This window comes from Protopterus annectens, chromosome 12.part0 (genome assembly GCF_019279795.1).
Source record: "Protopterus annectens isolate FY-2018-M chromosome 12.part0, PAN1.0, whole genome shotgun sequence".
In the NCBI taxonomy this organism is placed as follows: Eukaryota; Metazoa; Chordata; order Ceratodontiformes; family Protopteridae; genus Protopterus; species Protopterus annectens.
In genome coordinates, this window is record NC_056746.1 from 2,428,074 (window position 1) to 2,453,712 (window position 25,639).

At 44.1% G+C, this 25,639-nt stretch overlaps 1 protein-coding gene across 1 annotated transcript in view; it reads left to right on the top strand.

The window, feature by feature from the left end:
* Positions 1-25,639, top strand: part of LOC122817306 (serine/threonine-protein kinase SMG1-like) — a gene marked incomplete in the record, with an annotated part of 2,898,779 nt that overhangs the window by 103,480 nt on the left and 2,769,660 nt on the right. Inside the window, 1 exon segment of the mRNA XM_044090530.1 lies at positions 10,871-10,968. Within this exon segment, the coding sequence (XP_043946465.1) occupies positions 10,871-10,968 (98 nt within the window).

Sequence of the window (25,639 nt, forward strand, 5' to 3'; positions counted from 1 at the left end):
CGCTGTCCTCGGTCGGCCCGAATACCAAAGAGTTGTGGCGTCGGTCATGGGCGCCCGGAGCTGACGTCAGTACGTAGTAGAACTTAAGCGCATGACCGACGCCATTTCCTCAGTCTTTCTTGCCGCGTGGTCCAAAGCAGAAGCAGCGTTTGCAAGTGCCGTTCGGCGTTCTGAAATTTTCAGTTTTCGAGTTTCAGACCGAAGACCAAGTTGGGCTAAGTACCCTGTTGGGGAAAATTTTTGTCTCTTCTTGCCTCAGTTAATCCGGATGTCAGAAAAAGTTAATAATTGTATTTCTTGTGGGAAACAGATACCTCATAGGGACTACCATTCTCTCTGTATTCCTTGCTTAGGGCCTGAGCACGACGTAGTCTGGTGTCGCTTTTGCGCTAGATTTAATAAGCGCACTATTAAACGCAGATTAGACTGTGCTAGGCTTGTTTTCGGTAAGCGGTGTAACTACAACATGCCGTCGGATCCTCAGACGCCCGCTACCGCTAAAAAGCGAAAAGATAAATCTTTAAGGTCTAAACCGGATGAGTTGTCCGTTGCGGACGCCGGTTCTATGGAATCTACTGTTGAATCTGTGGATCCAGCCGAGGTCTCGGCTGAATCCCAGGGGGAACCTTTACTTTTACAGGAGTTGGCCTCTCAGGAGTTGGGTCAGGCCGAGGGTGCTTCTCAAGTTTCTGTGGTTCCATCCTTACAAAAGGTTATTAGGCCTTCTACTTCAGTCACTAAAGGCCCTGCTAAGGCTAGACCTGGTGTTTCTGGTACGGGCCACAGCCCTGGTTCTTCGGGCTCTGTTCCTAAAAAACATATGTTGAAAATGGCAGAGTATTTGATTACTTTGATCAGGGGTTCTATGCCCCCTCCAGAGAAAAGGCCTAGGGTGGAGACAGATTTAGAGGGAATGGAGCATTCCTCAGATTACTCTGAGTCCTCAGCTGAGGATATTCAGGATTTTCCTCCCTATTCTGATTCGGATGCAGAGGATTCCTGTCCTTCTGCTTCACCTCCAGAGGATTTTTCCTTTTCTGAAACCTTGCATTCCATGAGGGAGCATTTCAAGTGGGAAGGTCAGGATTTTTCAGATTCTCGTAAGAGGCTTAGAGAATTTTTGTTTTTGCCACAACATAGACCTTTGGCTATTCCCCCTGTTTTAGATGTTGTTCAGGATGTTTTTTCTGAAGCTTCCCTTAATCCTGATTCTTTACCCCTGCCCCTGTCAAGCCAGACAGGTATTACAGAGTTCCAGAGGCACATAAATATTTGTATAAGAGCCCTAGAGCTGACCCGGAAACTATTATTCAAGGGCCTAAGGGTGTCAGGGCTTCTGTGGTTAAGAATCCAGTTCCTTTGGATAAAGATTCTAGAGCGTTGGATAGGTGGGGTAAAAAAGTGTACACCTCTTCTACGTTAGCTATGAGGGCTTTAAATTGCCAATTCCATATGCTGAAGTATCAGAACTTTCTGTTAGGTCAATTGAAAGCTAAGATGGATGCTTTAGCTGAGGGTATAGAGTGTAAGGAATTGCAGGACTTGGTTCATGCTTCAGATCAAGTTGGTAAACATTCCTTGCAGTGTGGCTTCGATGCCCTTCAGGCTTCTTCCAGGGTGGCTGCTACTGGTTCAGTTATTCGTAGACATGCCTGGCTTAAGGATCAAAATTTGTCAGAGCATGTTAAAGCTCGAATTTTGGATGCCCCCCTTCAATCTGAAGTTCTTTTTGGTTCCCCTGTGGAGTCAGTTTTGAAAAAGATGGAAGACAAAGCTAAGTCTATGCAGACAGTTAAGGAATTTTTGCAAGTGCAGCCCCCTAAGTTTAGCAGGAATTGGCCTGCAAGAGGATGGTCTTACCCTTCTTCGGATTTTCAGTGTAAGGGCAGATCTAGACATGGTAGGGGCAGGGCTCACGCTCAGGGTTCTTTCAGACCTAGGACTTGGAGTTCTCCTGCACAATCTTCTGGTGAGGGCAGGGGTCAGCCTTTTCGTAAACAGACCCAATGACCTGTATCTTCAGCTGCCAGACCCTTCTCTTCTGGCAGCTCCTCTAGGGGGAAAGTTGGCACTTTTCAAGCAAAATTGGCATTTGGTCACCCAGGACAAATGGGTGTTGGACATAATAAATCAAGGCTACAAGTTTTATTTCCACACTTTTCCCCCTTTCAAAGGCATGCCAGATGTACCTCCTCAGCAAAGGTTGGAGGCTCAGGAACAAATTTCTTTGCTTTTACAGATGGGGGCGATCCAGGTGGTACCTTCGTCAGAAGGCCGAGGGTTTTATTCTAGTCTATTCCTAGTGCCAAAGAAAGGAAACACTTGGAGGCCAATTCTGGATTTGTCCATTCTCAATACATACCTAGACATTCCAAAGTTCAAGATGTTAACATTACAGCAACTTCTGCCTTTGCTAGGCAAAGATCACTGGATGGTAACTCTGGATCTCAAAGAAGCTTATCTTCACATTCCTATCAGGCCCAGCTGCAGGAGGTTCCTGCGTTTTCGGGCTGGTACTTCTCATTATCAGTTCTCTGCATTGCCCTTTGGTTTATCTACTGCGCCCAGGGTGTTCACAAAGGTTCTGGCTCCTGTAATAGCTTTCTTAAGACTGAGGGGAATACAAATTTATCCTTTTCTGGACGACTGCCTGATTCTTGCTCAAGACAAAGACAAGTTACTTCAACAGCTACAGTATGTGATGGCAGTTTTAAGGTGCCTAGGGTATTCTGTGAACGAAACAAAGTCCAGTCTAGTACCCTCTCAGGACATGTGCTTTCTGGGTGTGAGACTGAATACAGCCTCTCAGATGGCTTTTCTGACCCCGGACAAACAAAGAACTCTTCACCTATACTTCCAGCAATTATCAGTACTGTCCAGGCTGATTGCAAGGACAGTCCTTCAAGCCTTGGGGTTCATGGCATCTTGCATTCTGGTACTTCCCAATGCCAAACTGCATATGAGGAAGCTACAATGGTATCTCAAAAGTGTATGGACTCAACACTGCCACGATTTGGACACTGTCATTCCGATAATACTGTGCATCCAGAAGGAATTCTTGTGGTGGGCACAGAAATGTCACCTAAACAAGGGACTCTGTGACCCGACCAGAGGCGAGTCAGATCTTAACGACAGATGCCTCAGACCTGGCTTGGGGAGCACACTTCAATGGGAAATGGATTCAAGACACGTGGCCTCCCAAATTACAGCATTTGCATATCAACATGAAGGAGATGTTAACAGTCCAGTTTGCCCTGATGGCTTTCAAGGGCCTACTTCAACCAGGACAGGTGTTGATTCAAACAGACAACACTACAGTTATGTGGTACATCAACAAGCAGGGGGGGACCCATTCTTACCCTCTTTGCAGACAAGCTATGATATTGTGGGAGACTGCTCTGGGGTTGCACATCACTCTTCAAGCACGGTTTCTGCCAGGAGCACAGAACTCCCTAGCAGATGTATTGAGCAGACAAATTGTGGATCCCCACAAGTGGAAATTGGATCCTCGGGTATTTCAACAGTTGACAGTGGTTTGGGGAACTCCAGACATAGATCTGTTCGCTTCTCCACTAAATTTCCAACTTCCAAAATTTTGCACAGATGTTTCACCCAAAAGCTTGGAAAGTGGATGCTCTATCTTTCAGTTGGAACAACCTTCACGTCTATGCTTTTCCTCCTCTGCCTCTCCTTACCAAGGTACTCTTGAAAGTCAGGCGGGACAAGCCTTGCATGATTTTAATAGCACCAGATTGGCCACGACAGCACTGGTATCCTCTGCTGAGGAGTTTAATTCAGGAGCCTCCTTGGCCTTTGCCACAGCTTCCTCACTTGTTGTCCCAGTCAAGCAGTCATTTGCTCAATGTCAGGGTGCAGTCCCTGCATCTAACGGCCTGGCGTATTCTGTTTTAGAGCCTGTGGGTTCTCAGCTTCCTCAACAGGTTTTAGATGTCATCTTGGAAGCTAGGCGGCCTAGCACTAGAAAAGTTTATGCTGATAAATGGAAGAGATTTTTTCTTTGGAGCACAACAAAGGACTTTGATGTCCCTAATTTGAGTTTTACACTGCAGTACCTTACTGAATTACTAGACAAGGGTTTGTCATTTTCCTCTGTGAAGGTTCATGCTGCAGCCATTTCTGCTCACTATGATTGTGACCCTCCTTTATTTTCTCACCCTTTGTTTAAGCAATTTCTTAGAGGGGCGAAAAATATAAGACCCCCACGTAGAGCTCCTACTCCTTCCTGGGATCTCAATTTTGTGTTGGAGAAGCTTACTTTGCCTCCTTTTGAACCTGCAGCTACGTCTGAATTGAAGTTTTTGTCTTGGAAGACTGCCTTTTTGTTGGCTATTACTTCTGCCAGAAGGGTATCTGAATTGCAGGCTCTCATGGCAGTTGAACCCTTTCTAATATTCCATAAGGATAGTTTCTTTGCGTACTAATCCTACTTTCATGCCAAAAGTGATTTCTAATGTGGCCTTGAATCAGTCTATCCATTTGCCTACCTTTTATGCTGATCCCCAAAATAAGGGGGAAAAAATCTTGCATTCTTTGGATATACACAGGCAGTTACGTTATTTGAGCAGGACTAAGGAGTTCAGACAGACTCAACAGTTATTTGTTTCTTTTGCTTTGGGTTCACAAGGGAAAGCTGTTTCAAAGCAGACTATTTTTAAGTGGATTGGTAATTGTATTGCTTTTTGTTATTCTCATCATGGGAAAAATGTTCCTGCTGGGCTTAGACCTCATTCCACTAGGGCTACTGCCACTTCTACTGCTTTTTTGAGGGATGTAGCTACTAAGGATATTTTGGAAGCAGCTACTTGGAGTTCAGTTCATACTTTTACTAAGCATTACCATCTCCCTCTTTTTTCCAAGTCCAGGGCTGGGTTTGCCACTGCAGTCTTACAGGGCATGTTAGCAGCCCCTAATGCCTTTTAGTTTGCCAGCCTCCCTTTTCCTTTGCTTTGGGATTCTACCCACAGGTTATGACTGCAGCAATGTGAGACTAAGAACATAGTACAGTTTTGTACCTACCATAAATGTAGATGTTAGAGGATCCACATTGCTGCAGTCCTATTTTCCCTCCCTCCTTCCCCTCTTTGGTTTGGGGTTGTTGTTGTTGTTTTTCTCCTTTGTGGCTCTGGCCTTTTCTTTTTAAGGCCTTCTGACATCTGGGGCAAGAAAGACTGAGGAAATGGCGTCGGTCATGCGCTTAAATACTACTACGTACTGACGTCAACTCCGGGTGCCCATGACCGACGCCAGCCTAACTCTTTGGTATTTGGGCCGACCGAGGACAGCGGACTACCCACAGGTTATGACTGCAGCAATGTGGATCCTCGAACATCTACATTTATGGTAGGTACAAAACTGTACTTTTTCTAATCTTGCAACTATATTTATGCATTTTCCATATTTTTCTTCCTCATCTGGTCCTTCACCTTATATTCTTTCGTTTTTGGCGCATTCAGTTGCTGCCTGATTTTTATCTACTTTTGGTTTGATTTCCATTCCTGCTTGATGCTGATATGCTTCTGCTAGATTAAGCAGAGAAGTCATCTTCGATTTATTCTCATGTCAGATCTTTCATGTGCGAGGTCAGCACATGTGCAGTCCCACAATTGCGGATCTATACATGTAATCAATTTCAAGGAGGCTCATCCTTCCTTCAGAACAGGGAATATTTAATCTTGGTATGCACTGATTTTTATAAATCATTTGAGCATGGCACATACTTGTTTTCCTGTCTAATCTATACAACACGTTTTAGGACCAGTCTTTCACTCCAAAACTGTGAGTTAAGACAGGAAGAGCAAATTAGTTTATAGCTTGAATTGTGTTCTTGGATGTCAACACTTTGTTCAGGATTAATTCATGTCTTCTAAAGTATTGGTTATTCGCATTTGTCCATGTTTATTATTGACCCTTCAATTCCCAAATATTTGTAAACTCCCTCTTGCTCAAATTTTTACATCACATTATTGTCTCAAACTGATGTTTTCTTGGTGCTGCCGTTTTTCTGCTTTAAAGGTGCTTTTGCAGATTTATCAAGACCAAATGACATTCTAGTATCTGAAAGTTTTCACAACTTGCAGTTGCGCTTTTCAGTTCCTCATCTGATGCACTATAAAATCAATAGAGAAGTCTTTACAATTTGTTGTTTTCTAGCAGCCAAATTATAGTCATGGCTTAAGCTCTTGCGTAAACAGCTTAATGGGTAAAGGGCAAGGCAGAAAATCACCAGTGACAGTCACCCTGAAATATCCCCCTTTGAATTTTTATCCCCGGGATAATTTGTCCTTTATCATTGCTTAATTGCTAAGTGGTCTCCCACTGTTTCCTGGTCCACTGTAATGTAGTCGATCAGTGTAGGGTTTATCTTGTACATTTGTAAGCATTATTTTATCCATGAATGTGGGATACTATCAAGTGACTTTTTTGTAGTCAGTCCATGCCATACTTAAATTCTTCCCCTTTTTACAGTTCTCCACTATGACTAACAAAAAATGATCCTTTGCTCCACATTACTTTTTTTATTGCCTTTTTGTTCTATTGCCATAATTGAGTTTTCTTCTAAATGACTATAAACTCTGTGCATCAATTCCAGTGTATAGTTTATACGTCGTCAGAAGGAAAGTTATTGGTCTATAATTTTTAGGGTAGGTTGCAGGTTCACTCGAGTTAAGAGCATTGTTTTTCCTGTTAGCCAGGTTGGTGTCTGTTCACGGTGCGCATATAGATGTTTACTCATGGTTAAATCTTCGTACAAAGATGTTAATACTTTTAAGCAGAAGTTAGGTTCTGCATCTTGGCCTGGGGTTTTCCAATTAGGTTTTTCTTAACTTTTTCAATCTGTCTGGTTGTTACTTCATCCATTTTCATATCCTGTACCTTTAAACATCTTATTCTTTTTTTACTTCTTTCCATTTAGCATCTTTGTTGTGTTCCACCGGATCTTCATAAATGCTTCCCCAAAACATATCTATTTTTCTGTTTTTGGTGGTCTTTCAGTTCCTTTTACCTTGTTTCCCATTTCTCTAAAACTTTTTGGGTCATCAATAAATTGTTTATTTTATACTTTTCCTTTATTTATCTGCGTATTTTTTAAGTTTCTCCTGTGCTGAGATTGTTTATTTGCGATAGTGCATGATGGAGCCTGATCTGTTGTAATACTGCTCATTGCTTTTATCACATCTAAGTATTTTTTTGTTCCCTCTTCTATACTCTTCTAACAGTGATGCTTCTTGTCTTAATTACTTTATAGTTTTATCTGTTTGATACTTCCATGATGGTACTTGTTTTCTCCCCTTCCTTTCCCTCACTGCCCTGTGTTCTTGTGGTAGAACTTTCAGTTATTGATTTTAGCTGCACAGTAATATATATCCTGCTTGCTTCTGTTATCGCATGGATCTCTATGGACAATCCTAATTACTGTTTATTTGTTTTATCAAACTTTTGACTTTTTGGGTTTTATTGACCTGCAGTCTTTCTTTTATTGATCTTAATATGTCTTATCCCTATTAAATCAAGAAACTCTTCTCTTAGCTCATTTTCTTCTAAACTGAAGGCACATTTTTTGTTTTCCATTTCCTGCGAGCATTCTGTAGAAAGTTCTGTAGCATCTTCCTGTGACACATTCTCCAGTTTTGTCCTTTACCATCCATTGCTCTTATATGGGAACTCCCTGACCTATCACTCCTCAACATTGACTGAGTCGAGCGTTTCTACAGTTTCCTGTTCCTTCCCTTGCTGTCAAGCTTCAAGTGAACGTTTACACTGGCCTCCTATGGAGGCTCCAAAATATCTTCATATGACACCTGACCAGTTGCTTCCTGTTTCACTGGTTTCCCCTTAATTTAGATGTCCATTTCTCAGTCCTGTTGTGGTGCTTTCTGAATTAGGTTTTCTACACTGAATCCTTCACTTTGCAGGTGCTCCATAACCTCCGTTTCTGTTTACTTCTCCATTACTGATCTCCTTTTGTACTTTTCCTCTGTCTTATTTTTTTTGTATTGTAAAGTTTTCCATGTCTAGATTCCTTTGCCTGTATTTCACTTCAATATCTTTGGTGCTGATCTTTTTGTATTGATAAGTTTTTCTTTCTCCTTTGCGTAGATATTGCACCATATTAAATCTCTTTCCCATGTCCATATTTCTTCAGATGTCTCCTGATCTTTCTATTTCTCCTTACATTGGGGACTCGTTCCTTCTTGCTGTAACGTAACCTGTTAGACCTACACCAAATCCTTCACTTCAGACACTCCATAACTTCAGTTTCTATTTGTTTAACTTCTACTTTACTAATCTCATTTTCTGCACCCCCTCTTTGATATTATTTTTTGTGAAATTTTCCATATCTGGATGCCTTTACCTGTATTTCACTTCAAGTATCTTTGGGGCTGCCTTCTTTATATTGATTAATTTGGCTTTCACTTGCATAAATATTGCATCATATCAAATATTTCTTTCCCATGTACATTTGTTTTTATACTTTTCAAAAAAATCTTTAGGTTTTGTTTATATTTTTACACTTCAGATACTTCATTTTCCATATGGGGCCAAGTTTCTTTGTATACTGTTTTTCACAAATCTGTTTTATTAAGCACACATTTTTGTTTGAGGCTTCTGACCATTTTTCTTCTGGAAGTTGTTTCTTTCCTGTAATTTGTCAATCTTTTTCTTTATCTTGTCTGGAAATTCTGGGCTTTTTGCATAATAGTAACAGTACATACTTTTTTTATCTTCAGTCCACTCTCTCCTTTATGGCTGCTTTTTGCACATCAGTTTTTGTGATTGTGGACTGCTAAGTCTACAACAGGGGAGCCATCCTCCCCCTGGGCCTAGCTTGGCCCCACTGTAGGAATGCTTCTGTATTTTGAGGATTCTACACTGTCATTTTTTCCAGTCCTGGCACCAGTGTAGTTACCAGGATTGGGCACTTATTATTCTGGGTCTTGTGCACCCAGCTATCTTACTTTCTGACTTCTCTCCATGATATTTGCTGTATAAATACACGTCTATATATTTGTGTTGTCTTGGTGAGATTTTTGTGAAAAATAGGGTCCACCTCGTTAAGGTACTCACCAAGACTTGAGGATGAAATCAATTTCATCAGTACTACTGTCCTTTGCTTGCCGACTTCTCTCCATTTAGACCCAATAGCCTCATGTACTTGACAGTAGCTGAGGTGGGATGTACAAGATATCTCAGTGCTGTTAAAGAATAGAGATTCTTCATTGGTAAATATGGTTGATTTATTTACATTTACAATACACTTATAATTTACAGTTTTTCTTGTGTACATGCATATGAATATTCACTATTTCTAGCATGGCTTTGTTTCTGTCCTTACCACCCTTTTTGCCATAATTTTTCTTTTGTTTAGTAGGGGCACTTAAGTTTGTATTATCTGATCAAAACCTGCACAGATACTTGTGGATATTCTCATTCCGTCAGAAAGCATGCTTTGAAAGCCAAATGTTTCATAAATGTGCATGTTAATTGAAACAAGCAAATACAATTGATACTTCAGTGGGGAAGCACTAGTTCATAATATTAAGTGTCTTGTACAAAAGCCTACTGTTCTCTCCAACTTCATATCTTACTGTTTGTAACATCTTTTTGTCTCCATATCCAAATTTCTCGATTGTCATCTTTATAATTTCTTCAGTGTCCTCTCCAGTCTTCCTTTAGTCATTATGAAAACCTCCATTGCCTCCTCTCAGAATAGGCTGTGCTTAGTGGGAATAGCCCAGTCAGCAAAAGTAAATCAAATTTAGCTGTAAAATTTGTTGCGTTACTCCTGGATTAAAATTGTCTAAATCCATCTTTCTACATCCCCTTTTCTCATTTTTTGGACATGGGGTCAGGATGTCACTTCAGCAGTCATCTAGAGCCAAAGTTCATACGCCTTTAGTTTGTCAGTGGTGAGTTTATTTAATACAGTTTTTCACAAGTACTTTTTCTCAAAGTGAATACAGTTTGTTCTTGTACTATTTAAGACACTTCTCAGACACTAAACTGTAGTGCAAGGCCAGTGATACTTTCATAATGGTGTCTTTCAAGTACTTCAGTTAATCAAACAGAAAAGTTGGCTTCATAGCTAGAGCTCGGTAATATACACAGGTGTAGTGCAGTAAGTCTTGTATAGAGGTGAAACAGTGACCTTCCTTTTGGGCACTGATACCACCCCTCCCTTCCACAGAAAAGCAGAATTTAGCTGGACAAGTGGCTTGTCTGTCATTTCAGCTTTTAATTCCTTGTTGCAGTCTATCAAGCCGTTCTTTTAGACATGCTTAAGGCTGTTAAACCATTTCCTGCATAGTAATCACTCTGCATGTCCTTTATCTTCTCATCCTTTTGTTAAATGTTCTTATTTTGGTAGTTTTTCATTTGCAGTTGTCTTAATTTAACATTTGATCAGATGTATGTTCTGGAATTTAAACCTTATGGTAAGCTGTGAATAATGTCTGTATGCGATGCTTCTGTGGCATATTCCTATTTATCCGGAGGTGAACAATAAGCACAGCCAAATCACAGTCCATGCCTTGTGTGTATATGTAGTGATGCCATCATATTACTGCTTTGTAAAATGAAAAAAGTGTGAAAATTATTCCCTAACAGTTGCCATTTTTTTACAGTATTGGCTCTGACTTTCTTATAAATAGGGAAGTCTGTCACCACCTCCACCCCCACTTGTAGTTTAGCATTTAATATATGAAGTACTGTTTCATCTTGCACATTCATTGCCAGCAAATGGGTAACTTTTTTCCTTTTCTTCTGAGTGGTAAATGAACTTTTATTTGAGACTTTATGAATTTATGTTAAACGCACATTAAAAGATGCCTGCTATTTAATATTTCTGCAGGATGGCTACAGAGCTTGGAAGCATTTTGGGTGGCAGATCTTGCTTTTTCCACAACTCTTCTGGGGCAATTTTTAGAAGACATGGAAGCATATGCTGAAGTAAGTGCACTGTCTTTCAGTGATTTGCTTTCCCCTTTTTATTTATTTTTTCTTTCTGTAATGCCATTCACTGCATACTTTACTTTTGCTAATAAGCTTTGTGATATGAATTGTAATTGTACACCACTGTAGAGTATATGTATTTTTCTTTTAAGCTTCTCTCCACTAGAATGTTCTGTGCAATATGGCTAGCTTGGTTTTCGCTGAAAAACAAAGCAATGCTTAGGAATAGAACATGACTACAAAGCTTGTTGCATCTGTCAATCCTTTGTACGCAAGATGTTTGTTCGTGTTTCACTGTTGCAGTCATTACATTTGGGTAATCTGCTGGCAGGTTGCCCTCAGTCGGCCTGATTAACAATGTCTTGGGTCCTACTTCGTTTGCTGTCCCGTCTTCCATGACGTCAGGTCGTCGGGGGTGTAAAACATGTATCCGATGCCATTACATCAGTCTTTCTTGCCGTGCAGTGCCCGAAGCAGAAGCAGTTTGCAAGTGCCGGTCAGCAGACTCCTGAAATTTTCATTTTTGAGTTTCAGAACAGAAGTCTTCAAATTAAAGCCAAGTACCCCGTTGAGGAAACTTTTTCTTGCTCCTTACTGATGTCAGTAAAAGTTAATAAGTGCATTACTTGTGGAAAGCGAATACCTCTTAAAGATTTTCATTCGTACTGTATTCCTTGCCTAGGGCCCTGACCACGACTTATTTTGCTGTCGGTTTTGTGCTTTATTCAGTGCACTATCCGTTGTCGGTACATTTTTGCTTCTAAGTATTTAGGTTCCCTGTTTAATTATCCATAAATGTCATCGGTTAGCCATCTGACTACTGGAATTCGAAAAAAGCAAAATACAAAGACAAGACAGGCTGTAGAGGTCCAAAACTGCCGACGACTCTTCTCCTAAGCCAGTCGCCAGTTTGCCTGTACTCAGTGAGGTGCTTCTGTAGCCCCTGATGCCCGCTACTTCTGATTTGCAAGTCTCTACTGAGACCCATTCTGAGTCCAGTATGCCACGAGATGCTTCACCTATGGAACCCGTGGGTGTCTCTACCTTGGATGGGTCTGGAGCCGCTGTGCAGGCACTGGCTTCTGAGGGTGTATTCAGGCCTACAGACCTGCATATTAAATCGACTCCACCTTCACTACTAAGGCCTAAATGTCCATCTAGGTCTAAAAAAAACTGACGCCCAGGCCACATGTTCAGGCCCCTATGCCTAAAAAACAAATTATCAAAATGGCTGAAGATCTTATTACTCTAATCGGGTAGTCAGCCCCCACCCCCGAGGCCTAGGGCTGAGCTTGATTATGAATCCTTCTGATCAGGTTTCTGTTTCTTCTGATTCTTCTAATGACCTGGATTTGTCCATACCAACTTATGAGGATTCTGATGCAGAGGATTCCATTCCCTCTGCCCCCCCCCCCAGAGGATTTTTCTTTTGGGGGAACTTTGCGTACCTTAAGGGAGCATTTCCAGTGGGAAAGTCAGGAATTTTCTGATTCAAAAAGAGGCTTGGGGATTTCCTTGTACCTCAGCATAGGCCTTTGGCTATATCTCCTGTACTAGACATTGTGTTTTCGGAATCCAGTATGGTCCCTGATTCCCTGCCTCCGGTTCCTAGTAAACCTAACATGCTACAGGGTTCCTGAGTCCCACAAGTTTCTTTTCAAAAATCCTGTTGCAGATCCAGAAACCATTTCTCAGGGGCCCAAGGGCGCTGGATAGATAGGGTAAGAAGGCTTCTACTTCTGCAACCTTGGCAGTCAGGGCTTTAAACTGCCAGTTTCATATATTAAAATATCAACAGCATATCGGACTGCTTAAACAGAAAGTTATGATTCCTGACTGTGTGGAAAATAAAGATTTACAGGATTTATTGCATTCTGCTGAACAGGTTGGAAAACATACTTTGCAATGTGGTTTTGAGTCTTCAGATGCCTCCTGCAGAGCTGCTGTTAGGGTCTGTGCTTAGCAGGCATGCTTGGCTTAAGGAGCAATCTTTGCCTGATCATGTTAAATTGTTGGATGCTCATTTAAATCAGTACAGTCTGTTTGGCAATAAGGCTGAAGAAGATGTTCATTGTGTTTCATGTTGCAGTCATTACATTTGGGTTATCCGCCGGCAGGCTACCTGCAGTCGGCACGAGTTCCAAAGTCTTGGTCCGGCGTCTGTTGCTGTCGTTGCTTCCCTGACGTCAGTGCACCAGGGGTATAAAAGATGGAACAAACGCCATTTTCTTCAGTCTTTCTTGCCGCGCGGTGCCCGAAGCAAAAGCAGTTCGCAAGTGCCGGTCGGCAGACTCCTGAGATTTTCGAAATTGAGTTTCAGAACCCAAGTCTTCAATAAAGCTAAGTACCCCGTTGGGGAAACTTTTTCTTGCTCCAGACCGATGTCAGTAAAAGTTAATAATTGTATTTCTTGTGGGAAGCAAATACCTCATAAGGACTTTCACTCTTACTGTATTCCTTGCCTAGACCATGACGTTACTAGTCAGTTTTGTGCTAGATTCAACAAACTCACTATTAAACAGTTTGATTTTGCTTTACATTATTTTGGCCGAAGGTTTAATTACATAATGCTGTCGGAACAACTGACCGTAATTTATAAAAAACGCAAAGACAAAGAAAAGGACAGGCATCAGAGGTCCAAAACAGACTAAGCCTCTTCTAGGCCAGTCGCCGGTTCTTAGTGAAGCACTTTTGCAGCCCCTGACACCCGCTGCCTCAGAGCCACAGGCCCCATCAGACAGCCACGTGGAGACACTGCGGCCTGTGGAAACTCAAAGTATTGGGCCTACGGAAACTATTCCCTCAGATGGTCCAGAGCCGCTGAGCAGGCATCGGCTTCTGAGGGTGTTTTCAGACCTTCACAGCTTACAGTTAAGCCCACTACAGCAGCCAAGGCAAAGTTAAAAACACCATTAAAGACAAACAAGTACAGCATTCTACTGAACAGTCATCCATGCCAAAGAAACAGATGCTTAAAATGGCCGAATACCTAATTACTTCAATCAGGAGTTCCCATCCCCCTCCTGACAAAAGGCTTAGCCAAGACACTGACTGTGATTCCTCTGACCAGGTTTCTATTTCCTCTGATTCCTCTTCTGAACAGGGATACTGTCTCCCTCCCTATGAGGACTCTGATGCAGAAGAGTCTGTACCTTCAGCCTCTCCGCCTGAGGATTATTCTTTTGGGGAAACCCTGCACACCTTGAGGGAGCATTTTCATTGGGAGAGCCAGGATTATTCAGAATCCAAGAAAAGGCTCAGACTTTCTTTTACTGCCCCAGCACAGGCCCCTGGCTATTCCCCCTGTGATTGATATTGTTGATGTTTTTTTCTGAATCCAGTCTGACTCCTGATTCTTTACCCCCTGCACCAGTCAAGCCAGACAGGTACTACAGGGTCCCTGACTCTCATAAATTTCTTTAAAAAAAACCTGCTGCAGATCCAGAAACCATTTCTCAGGGTCCTAAAGGGGTTAAGTCTTCCACTGCTAAAAATCCTGTCCCCTCTGATAGAGATTCCAGAGCTCTGGACAGATGGGTGGAAAAATTTTACACTTTTGCTACTTTAGCTGCAAGGGCTTTAAATTGCCAGTTTCACATGCTTAAATATCAACAGTATCTCATGTCATTGTTAAAGCAGAAAATAGTTTCAATCTCAAAGTCCTGACAGTAAGGAAATGCAGGATTTATTGCATGCAGCTGAACAAGCGGGAAAGCATACTTTACAATGTGGTTTTGATTCATTAGAGGCTTCTTTGAGAGCCGCAGTTACAGGCTCTGTTGTTCAAAGGCATCCTTGGTTGAAAGAACAAAGTTTACCTGACCATGTTAAAGTTAAATCATCGGATGCTCCACTACAGCATGATACTTTGTTTGGTGTTAAGGCAGAAGAGGCGTTAAAGAAAATGGAGGATAAAGCAAAATCAATGCAGACAGTAAAGGATTTCTTACAGGTTCAACCACCCAGGTTTATCAGAAACTGACCTCCAAAAAATTGGTCCTTTCCAGTGTCAGACAGGCCACAAAGAGGCAGATAAAGATGCCCAAGAGGCAGATCTCGGCCCCAATGCTCCTACAGACCTAAACAATGGGGTGCTTCAGCCCCCAAAGGAGGTGAAGACAAGTCACAACCTTATAGGAAACAGTCCCAAAGACTTCCGTCTACAGATGCCAAGTACTTAACTTTTGGCAGCACCCCTAGGGGGAAAGCGAGCACTTTTCTTAAAATTGGCACATAATCACCCAGGACAAAAGGGTACTGAATATTGTTTCTCAAGGTTACAGGTTCCACTTTCACACGCTTCCAAAATCGAGGTATGCCAGACCTGCCACAGAGCCAATGGGCAGAGGCGCAAAAACAAATTGCTGCTCTCATGGACGTGGGAGCTATTCAAAGAGTACCACAGCAAGAACAGGGGCAAGGATTTTACTCCAGACTTTTCTTAGTACCCAGAAAGGACAAAGCCTGGAGACCAATACTGGACCTGTCAATCCTAAATACTTTCCTGGATGTTCCAAAATTCAAAATGTTAATACTACAGCAGCTTCTACCCATGCTGGGCAAGAAGGCTTGGCTAGTTACTTTGGACCTCAAGGAGGCATACCTGCATGCCCCAATCAGACACACTTGCAGAAGATGCCTCAGATTCATAGCGGGCTCAATGCATTACCAATTCTCTGCACTGCCCTTTGGCTTATCTACTGTGCCCAGGGTCTTCACAAAATGCCTGGCACCAGTAATTGCATTTTGCAGACACAAAGGAATTCAAATATATCCCTACTTGGATGACTGCCTTATTCAAGCAGAGAGCAAGGACATTCTACTAAAGCATCTGGCGTTTGTGAAAAGATTACTAATTTTCTTAGGGTACACAGTAAACGAAAAGAAATCAAAACTAGTGCCTCCTCAGGAGATAATATTCCTGTGTGCAAGCTTAAGCCATATGGGCAGTTGTATTTATCTCACGCCAGACAAAGCCAACTGACTCAATACTTTCAACTGATGGCAAATTCTGCAGGCCCTGGGCTTCATGGCATCCTGCATTCTACTAATTCCATATGCAAGACTGCATATGAGGAAACTACAATGGTATCTAAAAAGTGTTTGGACTCAACATTGTCACAGCCTGGAGACAGTCCTAACTTTAATCCCTTGCCTACAACAGGAGTTTCGATGGTGGTCCCAGGCCTGTCACCACAAATAGGAAATTCACCCCAGGGATCATGTCAGTCGCCCTGCTAGACAGGGGTCCAGGAAAGTAAGTAATGTGGGAAGAAATAGCCAGGGAATTGTTATGGCTAGGCTTGTATAGGCCCTAGGGCTGATAGCCTAGTACCAACCTATGAACAACAAGGGACAGCCTTTCACCTTACCCACAGCCAGGCAGATAATAACGGATGCATCGAATTATGCCTGGGGGCACATATAGCAGGGAAATGTATTCAGGGCACATGGCCCAAGGAGCAAATGCATCTTAACATCAATCAGAAAGAGATGCTAGCAGTACAGGATGCCCTGACAGCTTTCAAGGACCTACTACATCCAGGACAACTACGAATAAAGACTGACAATACCACAGTTATGTGGTACATAAACAAGCAAGGGGGCACACATTCCTACCCCCTATGCAGGCAAGCCATGACCTTGTGGAACACAGCACTAATCAGGTACATCTGCAGGCACAATTCCTGCCAGGAACAAAAAACACACTGGCAGACGAACTAAGCAGAAATCTCATGGACCCTCACGAATGGAGACTAAATCCACAGGTGTTCAGCATGATAGCAAGGAAATGGGGACGCCCAGACATCTTTTTGCCTTCCCTCACAATTGCCAACTACAGAAATTCTGCACAAGAACTTATCACTCTCAAGCATGGAAAGTGGATGCTCTGTCATTCAGCTGGAAAGCACGGACAGTCTATGCCTTCCCACCAATGCCTCTTCTTACCAAAGTGTTCCTAAAAGTCACAAAGGCCAAAAATTATCCTGATTGCCCCACACTGTCTACGCCAGCACTGGTACCCAATCCTAAAGAGCTTGTCTCGGGGCCCAGCTTGGCCTGTACCTCAAATTTCTCATCTTCTGACTCAACAAAACAATCAGATTCTGCAGTCAACTCGGAACCTTAAGTCTGGCCAAGCAGATAATGTAGCCACTCAGACTGCACCTCTCTCTAAACTGTTATGGATGTCATTTTAGAAGCCAGGAGGCCCAGCACTAGGAAATCTTGCGCAGAAAAATGGAAGAGATTCTGTGCTTGGAACCAGGCACAAGGGCTCGACCCACTTGTTCCAAATATACCTCAGATTTTACAATACCCAACTGAGATGCTGGACAAAAGGCCCATCTTTCTCATCAATTAAAATCCATGCCTCTGCCATTTCAGCTCATTAGAGTACGGAACCTCCTAATGTTAAGTTGTCAGTCTCGCCTTCATTCTTGCTGGATTGGATGGGTTCGGAGCCGAACCTCGGCTCCGACTCTGCCAATACTAAAGCTCGAGAGCTAATTCCACCAGCTCGAGGCTCCCCTATATCCCACAATGCTAGGCGGTAACTACTCTGATCTCGTTTGCCGCTTAGCTGACAAGGTGCTTCTACCAGCTCTGGCAGGTTAGTAAGTTTTCTAATTAGAAACTTCTATTTCAACACCTAATTTTTTTCTTTTTACCATAGTTTTATTTATAGTATTTCAGTAGTTTAAATCGGGTCCCCCTCTAGTGTCTGAAATCCCTTTTTATTCCCTTAACTTTTAGGCTTTTGGCCCTCTCCTTCCCTTAGTCCTTCAGTGTGACTGAATTTTTATTTTTTGCTTAAGGGTGCGTTTGTGTGTTGTGCTTGTGTTTTTCACACTAAGTTACGATGTCTAAAGACTCCAAGGTCTCAGGCTTCAAGAAGTGTGATTCGTGCTGTCAGAAAATGTCTCTGACAGACTGTCACACTTGTGTATATTGCCTGGGACCTTTGCACCTGCAGGACTCATGTGCTGTATGCCATGCATTCAGCCCTAGAGTCCTGCAGGAACGCAAAGATAAATTGATTTTGCATGGCTTGTTAAAGCCTGAAGGCCCCCCGACTCAGTCTGTGTCAGGGAAGCCTTCTAAGACTTCCGGACCGTCGGCTCCAGTTTGAGCCATCCCCTGGAAGCATTAGATCAGCTTCGACATCTGCTCCGGCTGGAGCCGATGTTTCCAAATCTCATACTATCCTCTCTGCTCTGGCTGGAGCCGAGGTTGACTAGATTCAGTCGGCTCCGATAGGCTTATCGGAGCCACCTGCTAAGAAGAGGTCTAGGTCCCCTTCCGTCGGCTCCATACATTCGGCGCCGGGATTTCCTCTTCTATCAGAACGGAGCCATAGGTCTCACTCCTCTCGGTCCTCCAGGCTGTCCGACCATGATTTACAAAGGGTGGTGAGTAGACTTCTCAAGTCCGAGGCACTGGCCCAAATGCTGCATAGCCCTACTTAACAGTCAGCGGCTATTTCCATCCCTGATTTTATTCCTCCTCAGACTCCTTTGAGTTCAGAGCCGGGGCTCATCGGAGCCGTGGCTGTCGGCGCTTCGGAGCCGATACCTTCCCTTTCAGCTCTGTCTGCTCCGAATTCCTCATTGGAGGGATCTCGGCGCCGGGCTTCCCTCGTCGGCTCCGAGGGGGCGAGTGGCATCGGACCCTTGTCCGACCCCGTTCTCCCTCTCGGAGTGTCAGCGCTGGTGAGTTCGGCTCCGACATCAGCCTTGGAGCCATCCCTGTCTGTGCTGGGGGGGTCCTTGTCTCCTCGGAGCGGGGACCTCCGGCCTTGCATGATAGGGGCACCTTCGAGGTCATGCGGAGCGTGCTAGACCCCAGTGTCTACCCCACAGTCTGCTCCGTCAGCTCCTCCCTCTTCAGTGCCTATGGTGATTTCTAACCATCCCCTTGTATCAGACTGCAGAGAGCCAGCTCCTCAGGTTTCCCCATTGGAAATTTCCTCCTCTTCCGAGGCCTCTCCTGATCCAGTAGGAGAACCCCATCGGAAGAAACAGTGCAAGAGGAAGCACATTGACTCCCCTGAGTATCACCTCTGACACTGACTTGGAGGAATCTGAAGGTTCCCCTCGATCCCCCTCTGAGGATGTCTCCTTTGCTGACATCCTTGAAATCCTGAAACAGAGGGGGAACTGGCCCGCCCTTAACACTTCAGAGGACGAGTCAGTTTACCTTGAGGCATCTGGCTCTCGCCCTTCCACCTCCTGGGTGTCCCCTCCCTTTGACCCCTTTATGGAAGTGGTGGCAAGGAAGGCTTGGACGGCCCCTGATTCAGTGGAACCTACCCAAAGGAGGCAGTCAATTTATTACTGCCCCTAAGGACAAAGACTTTCTATCAAAAGGTGTCTCTGTTGATGCCATGGTGGTGGCAGCAGCCACTAAGAAGGAGTTAGCCGATCCTTTGGTACCTGTCCATCCTCCTAATAAGGAGTCTAGGACCATGGACAGGTACGGTAAGCAGATGTTTTCTTCAGCGACCTTCTCAATGTGGTCGCTGAACTTTGTGTCACTTCACCCGTCTCCAGAGAGATTTGCTCAAAGATATGGGTGAGGCTATACAGGATCCAACAGCTGAGGGGTACCAAGACAAAATGAACTCCCAGTTGGCAACCCTGAATTCGATTAACTCCTACATGCGGCTTATCTCGTACGCTGCTGATGGGGCGAGTAGGGCCGCAGGCACAGGTGTAGTTTTACGACGTCACGCCTGGATGCGGCTTTGCAATTTTGCGGACCCTTTCAAGGCGTCCTTCACCAATTCCCCCTTTGATGGCTCAACATTGTTTGGTCCTCAGGTGAAGGATACATTGACTAGGTGCGAGGTGGAAGGTAAGACTCTCTCTGCCGTGGGAGTCAGTTTTTCTACCCCTTCTAGACCTTATCCAAAAGGTCAGAGGGGAGGAAAAATGTGGTTCTGCAAGCCTCAGGGAGTCTCATCTGACGCACAAGGTCGATTTCCCTCTAGAGGCAGAGGGGGGAATAAGAATAGATGCCGCCCTAGAGGCAGAGGAGGTCTGCAAAACCAGGGTGGCAGAGAAACTTTCTCTGAACCCTTTCAGCATCCCTGAGGAGCTGCCTGGCTGCCCACCTTCGGAGGCAGTCGGGGGAAGATTATCACTGTACCCAAAAGCCTGGCTTTCCCTCACCCAAGACAAATTGGTACACTCAATCATATCCAAGGGTTACAAAACTCCCTTTATTCACACCCCTTCCCAACCCAAAGGATCCCTTCCAGACATTCCACCCAGTCTAAGTGAATAAGCAGCACTAGAAATATCAAAGCTGCTATCAAAAAGAGCTATCCAATCAGTCCCAGCAGACCAGCAAGGATCCGGAATCTACTCAAAATTCTTTTTGGTACCAAAAAAAACAGGGGACTGGAGACCTATACTGGATCTCAGCAAGTTAAACAATTTTATCAAAAAAACAACATTCCGGATGGTCACGCTACAGTCCATTCTACCCTTCTTGGGTCAGGACAATTGGATGTGCTCGATGGACCTTCAGGATGTGTACTACCACATCAAAATGCGCAGACGCTCCAGGAGGTTTCTCCGCTTCAGGCTGGGAGCCAATCAGTACCAGTTCAGAGCCCTGCCCTTTGGTCTCACTTACAGCCCCCCCCCCCCCCCGAGTGTTTACCAAATGAATGGCAGTGGTCGCGGCTCACTTGAGACGTCGAGGATTCCAGATGTTTCCATATTTAGACGACTGGCTCCTTACTGCCACCACCAGACATAAACAACTACTAGCCAGAGACTTCACCATCCAAACTTGCCAAGCTCTAGGCATTTCAGTAAATTTCAAAAAATCTGCCTTGTCAATCTATTACCTTTATAGGCGTCACCTTAGACACACTCAATCTTTCCACCAGACTTAGAGCAAAGAGTGTTAGATATCCGCAAACAAGTTTACCTTCTACTACAATGCAACAAGATCAAAGCCAGGGTAGTCTTGAAGGTATTAGGACTCATGGCAGTTACTATCACCCTTCTCCCCTTAGCTCGTTTCCACATGAGGATCCTCCAATGGATGCTGTTTACTCAATGGTCCTTCCAACAGCTCCCGATGTCTCACATCATATTAATAACTCAATCATGCAAGAATCACCTGTCTTGGTGGATCACATCACCTCAAGTTCTCCAAGGCAGACCTTTCGTCGTCGTCCCCCCAGTCGCCACGGTGACAACCGACGCCTCCCTGATCGGGTGGGGGGGGGCATTATCAGGGCAGGACAGTCCAGGGCACGTGGCAACCTTTCGAGTGCCACTTGCACATAAATATCTTGGAGATGAGAGCAGTGCTTTTAGCGTTGCAAGCCCTTCAGGACTCTTCCCACAGGGACTATTGCAATTTAGATGGACAACATGTCCGTAGTGTGGTACATCAACAAACAGGGCGGAACCAGATCCTACCCCTTATGTCGAGAGGCACTCAGACTTTGGCAGTGGGCGATTTCTTCTCAGCGTTTTCTGATAGCAACGCACATTCCCGGGAAGTCCAACGTGATTGCGGACAAGTTGAGCAGGGCCATTCTGATGCCCCACAAGTGGTCTCAAGAAATCAGTGCTGGAAGAAGTCTTCCAAAGATGGGGCCAGCCTTGCTGCAATCTTTTTGCTACTCCCCAAAACAGCAAGTGTCACGACTTCTTCACTCTTCCCGTTACCAGGCCATCCCACCAGAGACGCTCTAGTCCACGATTGGCCCTGGGGACTTCTGTATGCTTTTCCCCCTTTTCCACTGATATCTCAATTAATTCAGAAAGCTATCGCCTTGAGAGTTGCAGTGATCCTCATTGCCCCTTACTGGCCTTGACAGATATGGTTTCTGTTCCTCCATCATTACCTATTGGAGCAGCCTTGGCATCTGGACCCGGTGCCAGATCTGTTGACCAACCAGTCGGGCCAGCTGCACCACTCCCTTCATTCTCTCAACCTCACAGCGTGGTTTCTCCAATTCCTACCCTAGCCAGGCTTCCCTCAATCTCTCATTCGGTCCAGAGCATCCTGATAGCCTCTCACAAATCTTCTACCAGGAAGATTTATAATAGTAAATGGAAACGTTTTTCCTTCTGGGCAGCATCAAAGAATATAGACCCCTTCACAGCACCTATCCAGTCTATTCAAGACTTTCTGGCAGAGCTCTTCCATTTAGGCTCCTCTTCATCTACCATTAGAGTACAACTAGCTGCTATATCTAATTTTCATGTAGGAGTCTCTGACTCCAGTATCATGTCCCATAAGCTCTGCAAAGCCTTTTTAAGAGGTATTTTTCTGCTCAGGCCCCCAATCAAAGATCCCCCACCTCAATGGGACTTAAATTTGGTTCTGGCATCCTTGATCTTCCCACCCTTCGAACCAGCGGCTTCATGCCCTCTTAAGCTGCTCTCATGGAAAACACTTTTTCTAGTAGCCATTACTTCAGCTAGAAAGGATATCTAAACTTCATGCTCTGTGCAGTCGTCCTCCTTACTTAGTTTTCCACAAAGATAGGGTGTCCCTCCGGACTAATCCGTCCTTCCTACCTAAAGTTTCCTCAGACAAATCTGAACCAAACGATTGATCTCCCAGTATTTTTCCCTGACTATTCCAACAGGTCGGAACAAAAGTTACATTTTCTAGATGTTCACCGCCAACTTAGATATTATTTATACAGAACTAAACAGTTCAGGAAATCTGATCAACTTTTCCTGTCTTATGCGGAAGGGAAATTGGGCCTTCCAGTTACTAAGGTGTCCCTCTCAAGATGGCTTACCTCTATAATTACCTTCATCTATGAAATCAGACATCAAAAACTGCCTTCAAGACCTAGAGCTCATTCAACTAGGGCATTAGCTACATCTGTAGCTTTTCAGGACAGGCTACCTATAGATTCCATTTGTGCAGTAGCCACTTGGGCTTCTCCTCATACCTTCATTTTACATTACAAATTGGATATGGCCTCCAGAAACCGTGCCAGCTTTGGTTCCACTGTTCTCAAGAGTCTGTTCTGATAGGCCGCCCGGAATAAGGTGCTAAGGACGCGGTCCCATCCAGCAAGAATGAAGGCGAGATTGACAACTTAACATTAAGAAGTTATGTACCTACCATAACGTTCCATGTTAGTTGTCGTCTTCTCGCCTTCTTTCTTGCATCCCACCCTCCTTCCCCCTAGCCTGGACAGAAAGATAGGAAATTTTGGGATCTTCCTTTGGAGTTTCCTTCCCACATGTTCTACCAGCTGTAATTCCCCCTTTTATGTTTGTGTAGCTTACATTCAGGTTTATATAGAGGTGGGTTCTTTTTTCTCCATACTATGGAGACCAGAACTGCTTGGTTTAGCTATCAAACGAGATCTGAGTAGTTACCGCCTAGCATTGTGGAATATAGGGGAGCCTCAAGCCGGTGGAATTAGCTCTCGAGCTTTAGTATCGGCCGAGTAACCCATCCCATCCAGCAAGAAAGAAGGCGAGAAGAAGACCACTAACATGGAACGTTACGGTAGGTACATAACTTCTTATTTTTTCACATCCTCTACTAAGACAGTACCTGAGAGGGGCAAAAAACATAAGACTCCCAAGGAGAGCACCAGTACCAACTTGGGATCTCAGTTTTGTTTTAGAAAAACTCGCACTGCTTCCTTTTGAACCAGCCAGCACAGCTGATATAAAATTCTTATCATGGAAAACTGCTCTGCTCCTAGCAATAACTTCAGCAGGAAGAGTATCAGAGTTACTGGCATTAATGGCTGTGGAACCTTTCATTTTTCACCAGGACAGGGTTTCTCTTGGGACAAACCCAACATTCATGCCAAAAGTAGTTTCCAATGTGGCCCTGAACCAAACCATTCATTTACCAACTTTCTACCCAAATCCCCAGAATAAAGGGGAGAGACTTCTGCACGCTTTGGATATACACAGACAGCTACGATTCTACTTGGACAAAAAAGCTTTCAGAAAGACTGAGCAATTGTGTGTAGCCTATGCGGCAGGATCACAAGGAAAGCCTATCACAAAGCAGACAATTTCAAAATGGATAGGACACTGCATCTGCTTCTGTTATGCACAACATGGCAAATCAGTGCCTAAGGTCATTAGGCCACATTCTACCAGAGCAACAGCCACTTCAGCAGCCTTTCTCAGAGGAGTACCAACCAAAGACATTTTAGAAGCTGCAACCTTGAGCTCAGTGCACACTTTCACCAAGCACTACCACTTGCCTCTCTACTCTAAATCCAGAACAGGCTTTGCCACTGCAGTCCTGCAGGGCCTGGTAGCCTCTCCAAATCCAGTCTAGACCCAGCCGCCCAACCTCAGCTTTGGGGTTCAACCCAAGTGTAATGACTGCAACAGTGAAACACGATGAACATAGTACAGTTGTGTACCTACCATAAATGTAGATGTTAGTGTATTCACTGTTGCAGTCCAGGTTACCCACCCACCATCCCCCTTTACTTTGCTGGGACTTCTCTGTACTTTTCAGCTCTATACAACCTATGTGTGGTGTATTTGTTTGTAGAGGAAGGAAATGTTTATATTAGTACATGCATGCTTTTTGGCATAATTTAATTTTTCCAGCCTTCCTGTCTGGTGGCACCTGACATCTGGGGCATGAAAAACTGAAGAAAATGGCTTCAGTTGCATCTTTTATACCCCTGGCACACTGATGTCAGGGAAGAGGCGACAGCAACCGACGCTGGACCAAGACTTTGGAACTCGGGCTGACTGCGGGTAGCCTGCCAGTGGATAACCCAAGTGTAATGACTGCAACAGTGAATACACTCTAACATCTACATTTATGGTAGGTACACAACTGTAATTTCTAAAAAAAAGATGGAAGATGAAGTTAAGTCTATGCAAACTGTTAGATTTCTTACAAGTGCAACCTCCAAGATTTAGTAGACACTGGCCTACTATGAATTGGTCTTTTCCAGCTCCTTCCAGATCCTCTCAAGCCAAACCCAGGCACAGCAAAAACCCTAGGCTTCAGTCCCAGGGGACTCGGAACTAAGCAGTGAGGGGCCTCCACTTCCAAATCTGGAAATAATAAGAAGCCTCCATATGGTAAACAGTCTCAATGACTTACTTTTAAAATCACCAAGCACTTTCCTTTTAGCCGCCCCTTTGGGGGGAAAGATTGCTCTTCATGCAAAGAACTGGGAACTCATAACCCAGGACAAATGAGTTTTAAATGTAGTGTCCCAGGGATACAGATTTCACTTCCACACTTTGCCAACACCAAACGGGCGGCAAGACCTGCCCCCCAAATCAGTGAGTAGAGGCTCAGACAAGTAGTTTCCCTTTTAAACATGGGGACTATTCAACCTGTACCAGAAGAGGAAAAGGGACATGGTTTCTATTCCAGGCTTTTTCTGGTACCCAGAAAAGACAAATCATTGCGTCCAATTCTGGACCTGTCTACTCTAAACAACTTTCTGGACATTCCAAAATTCAAGATGCTAACTCTTCATCAGTTACTTCTTATGCTAGGCAAAGATGCCTGGTTGGCAACTCTAGATTTAAAAGAAGCATACCTGCACATCCCTATCAGAGAATCTTGCAGAAGATACCTACGCTTCAATGCAGGCTACTTGCATCATCAGTTCTTTGCACTGCCCTTTGGCTTGTCTACTGCACCCAGGGTATTCACAAAGTGTGTGGCT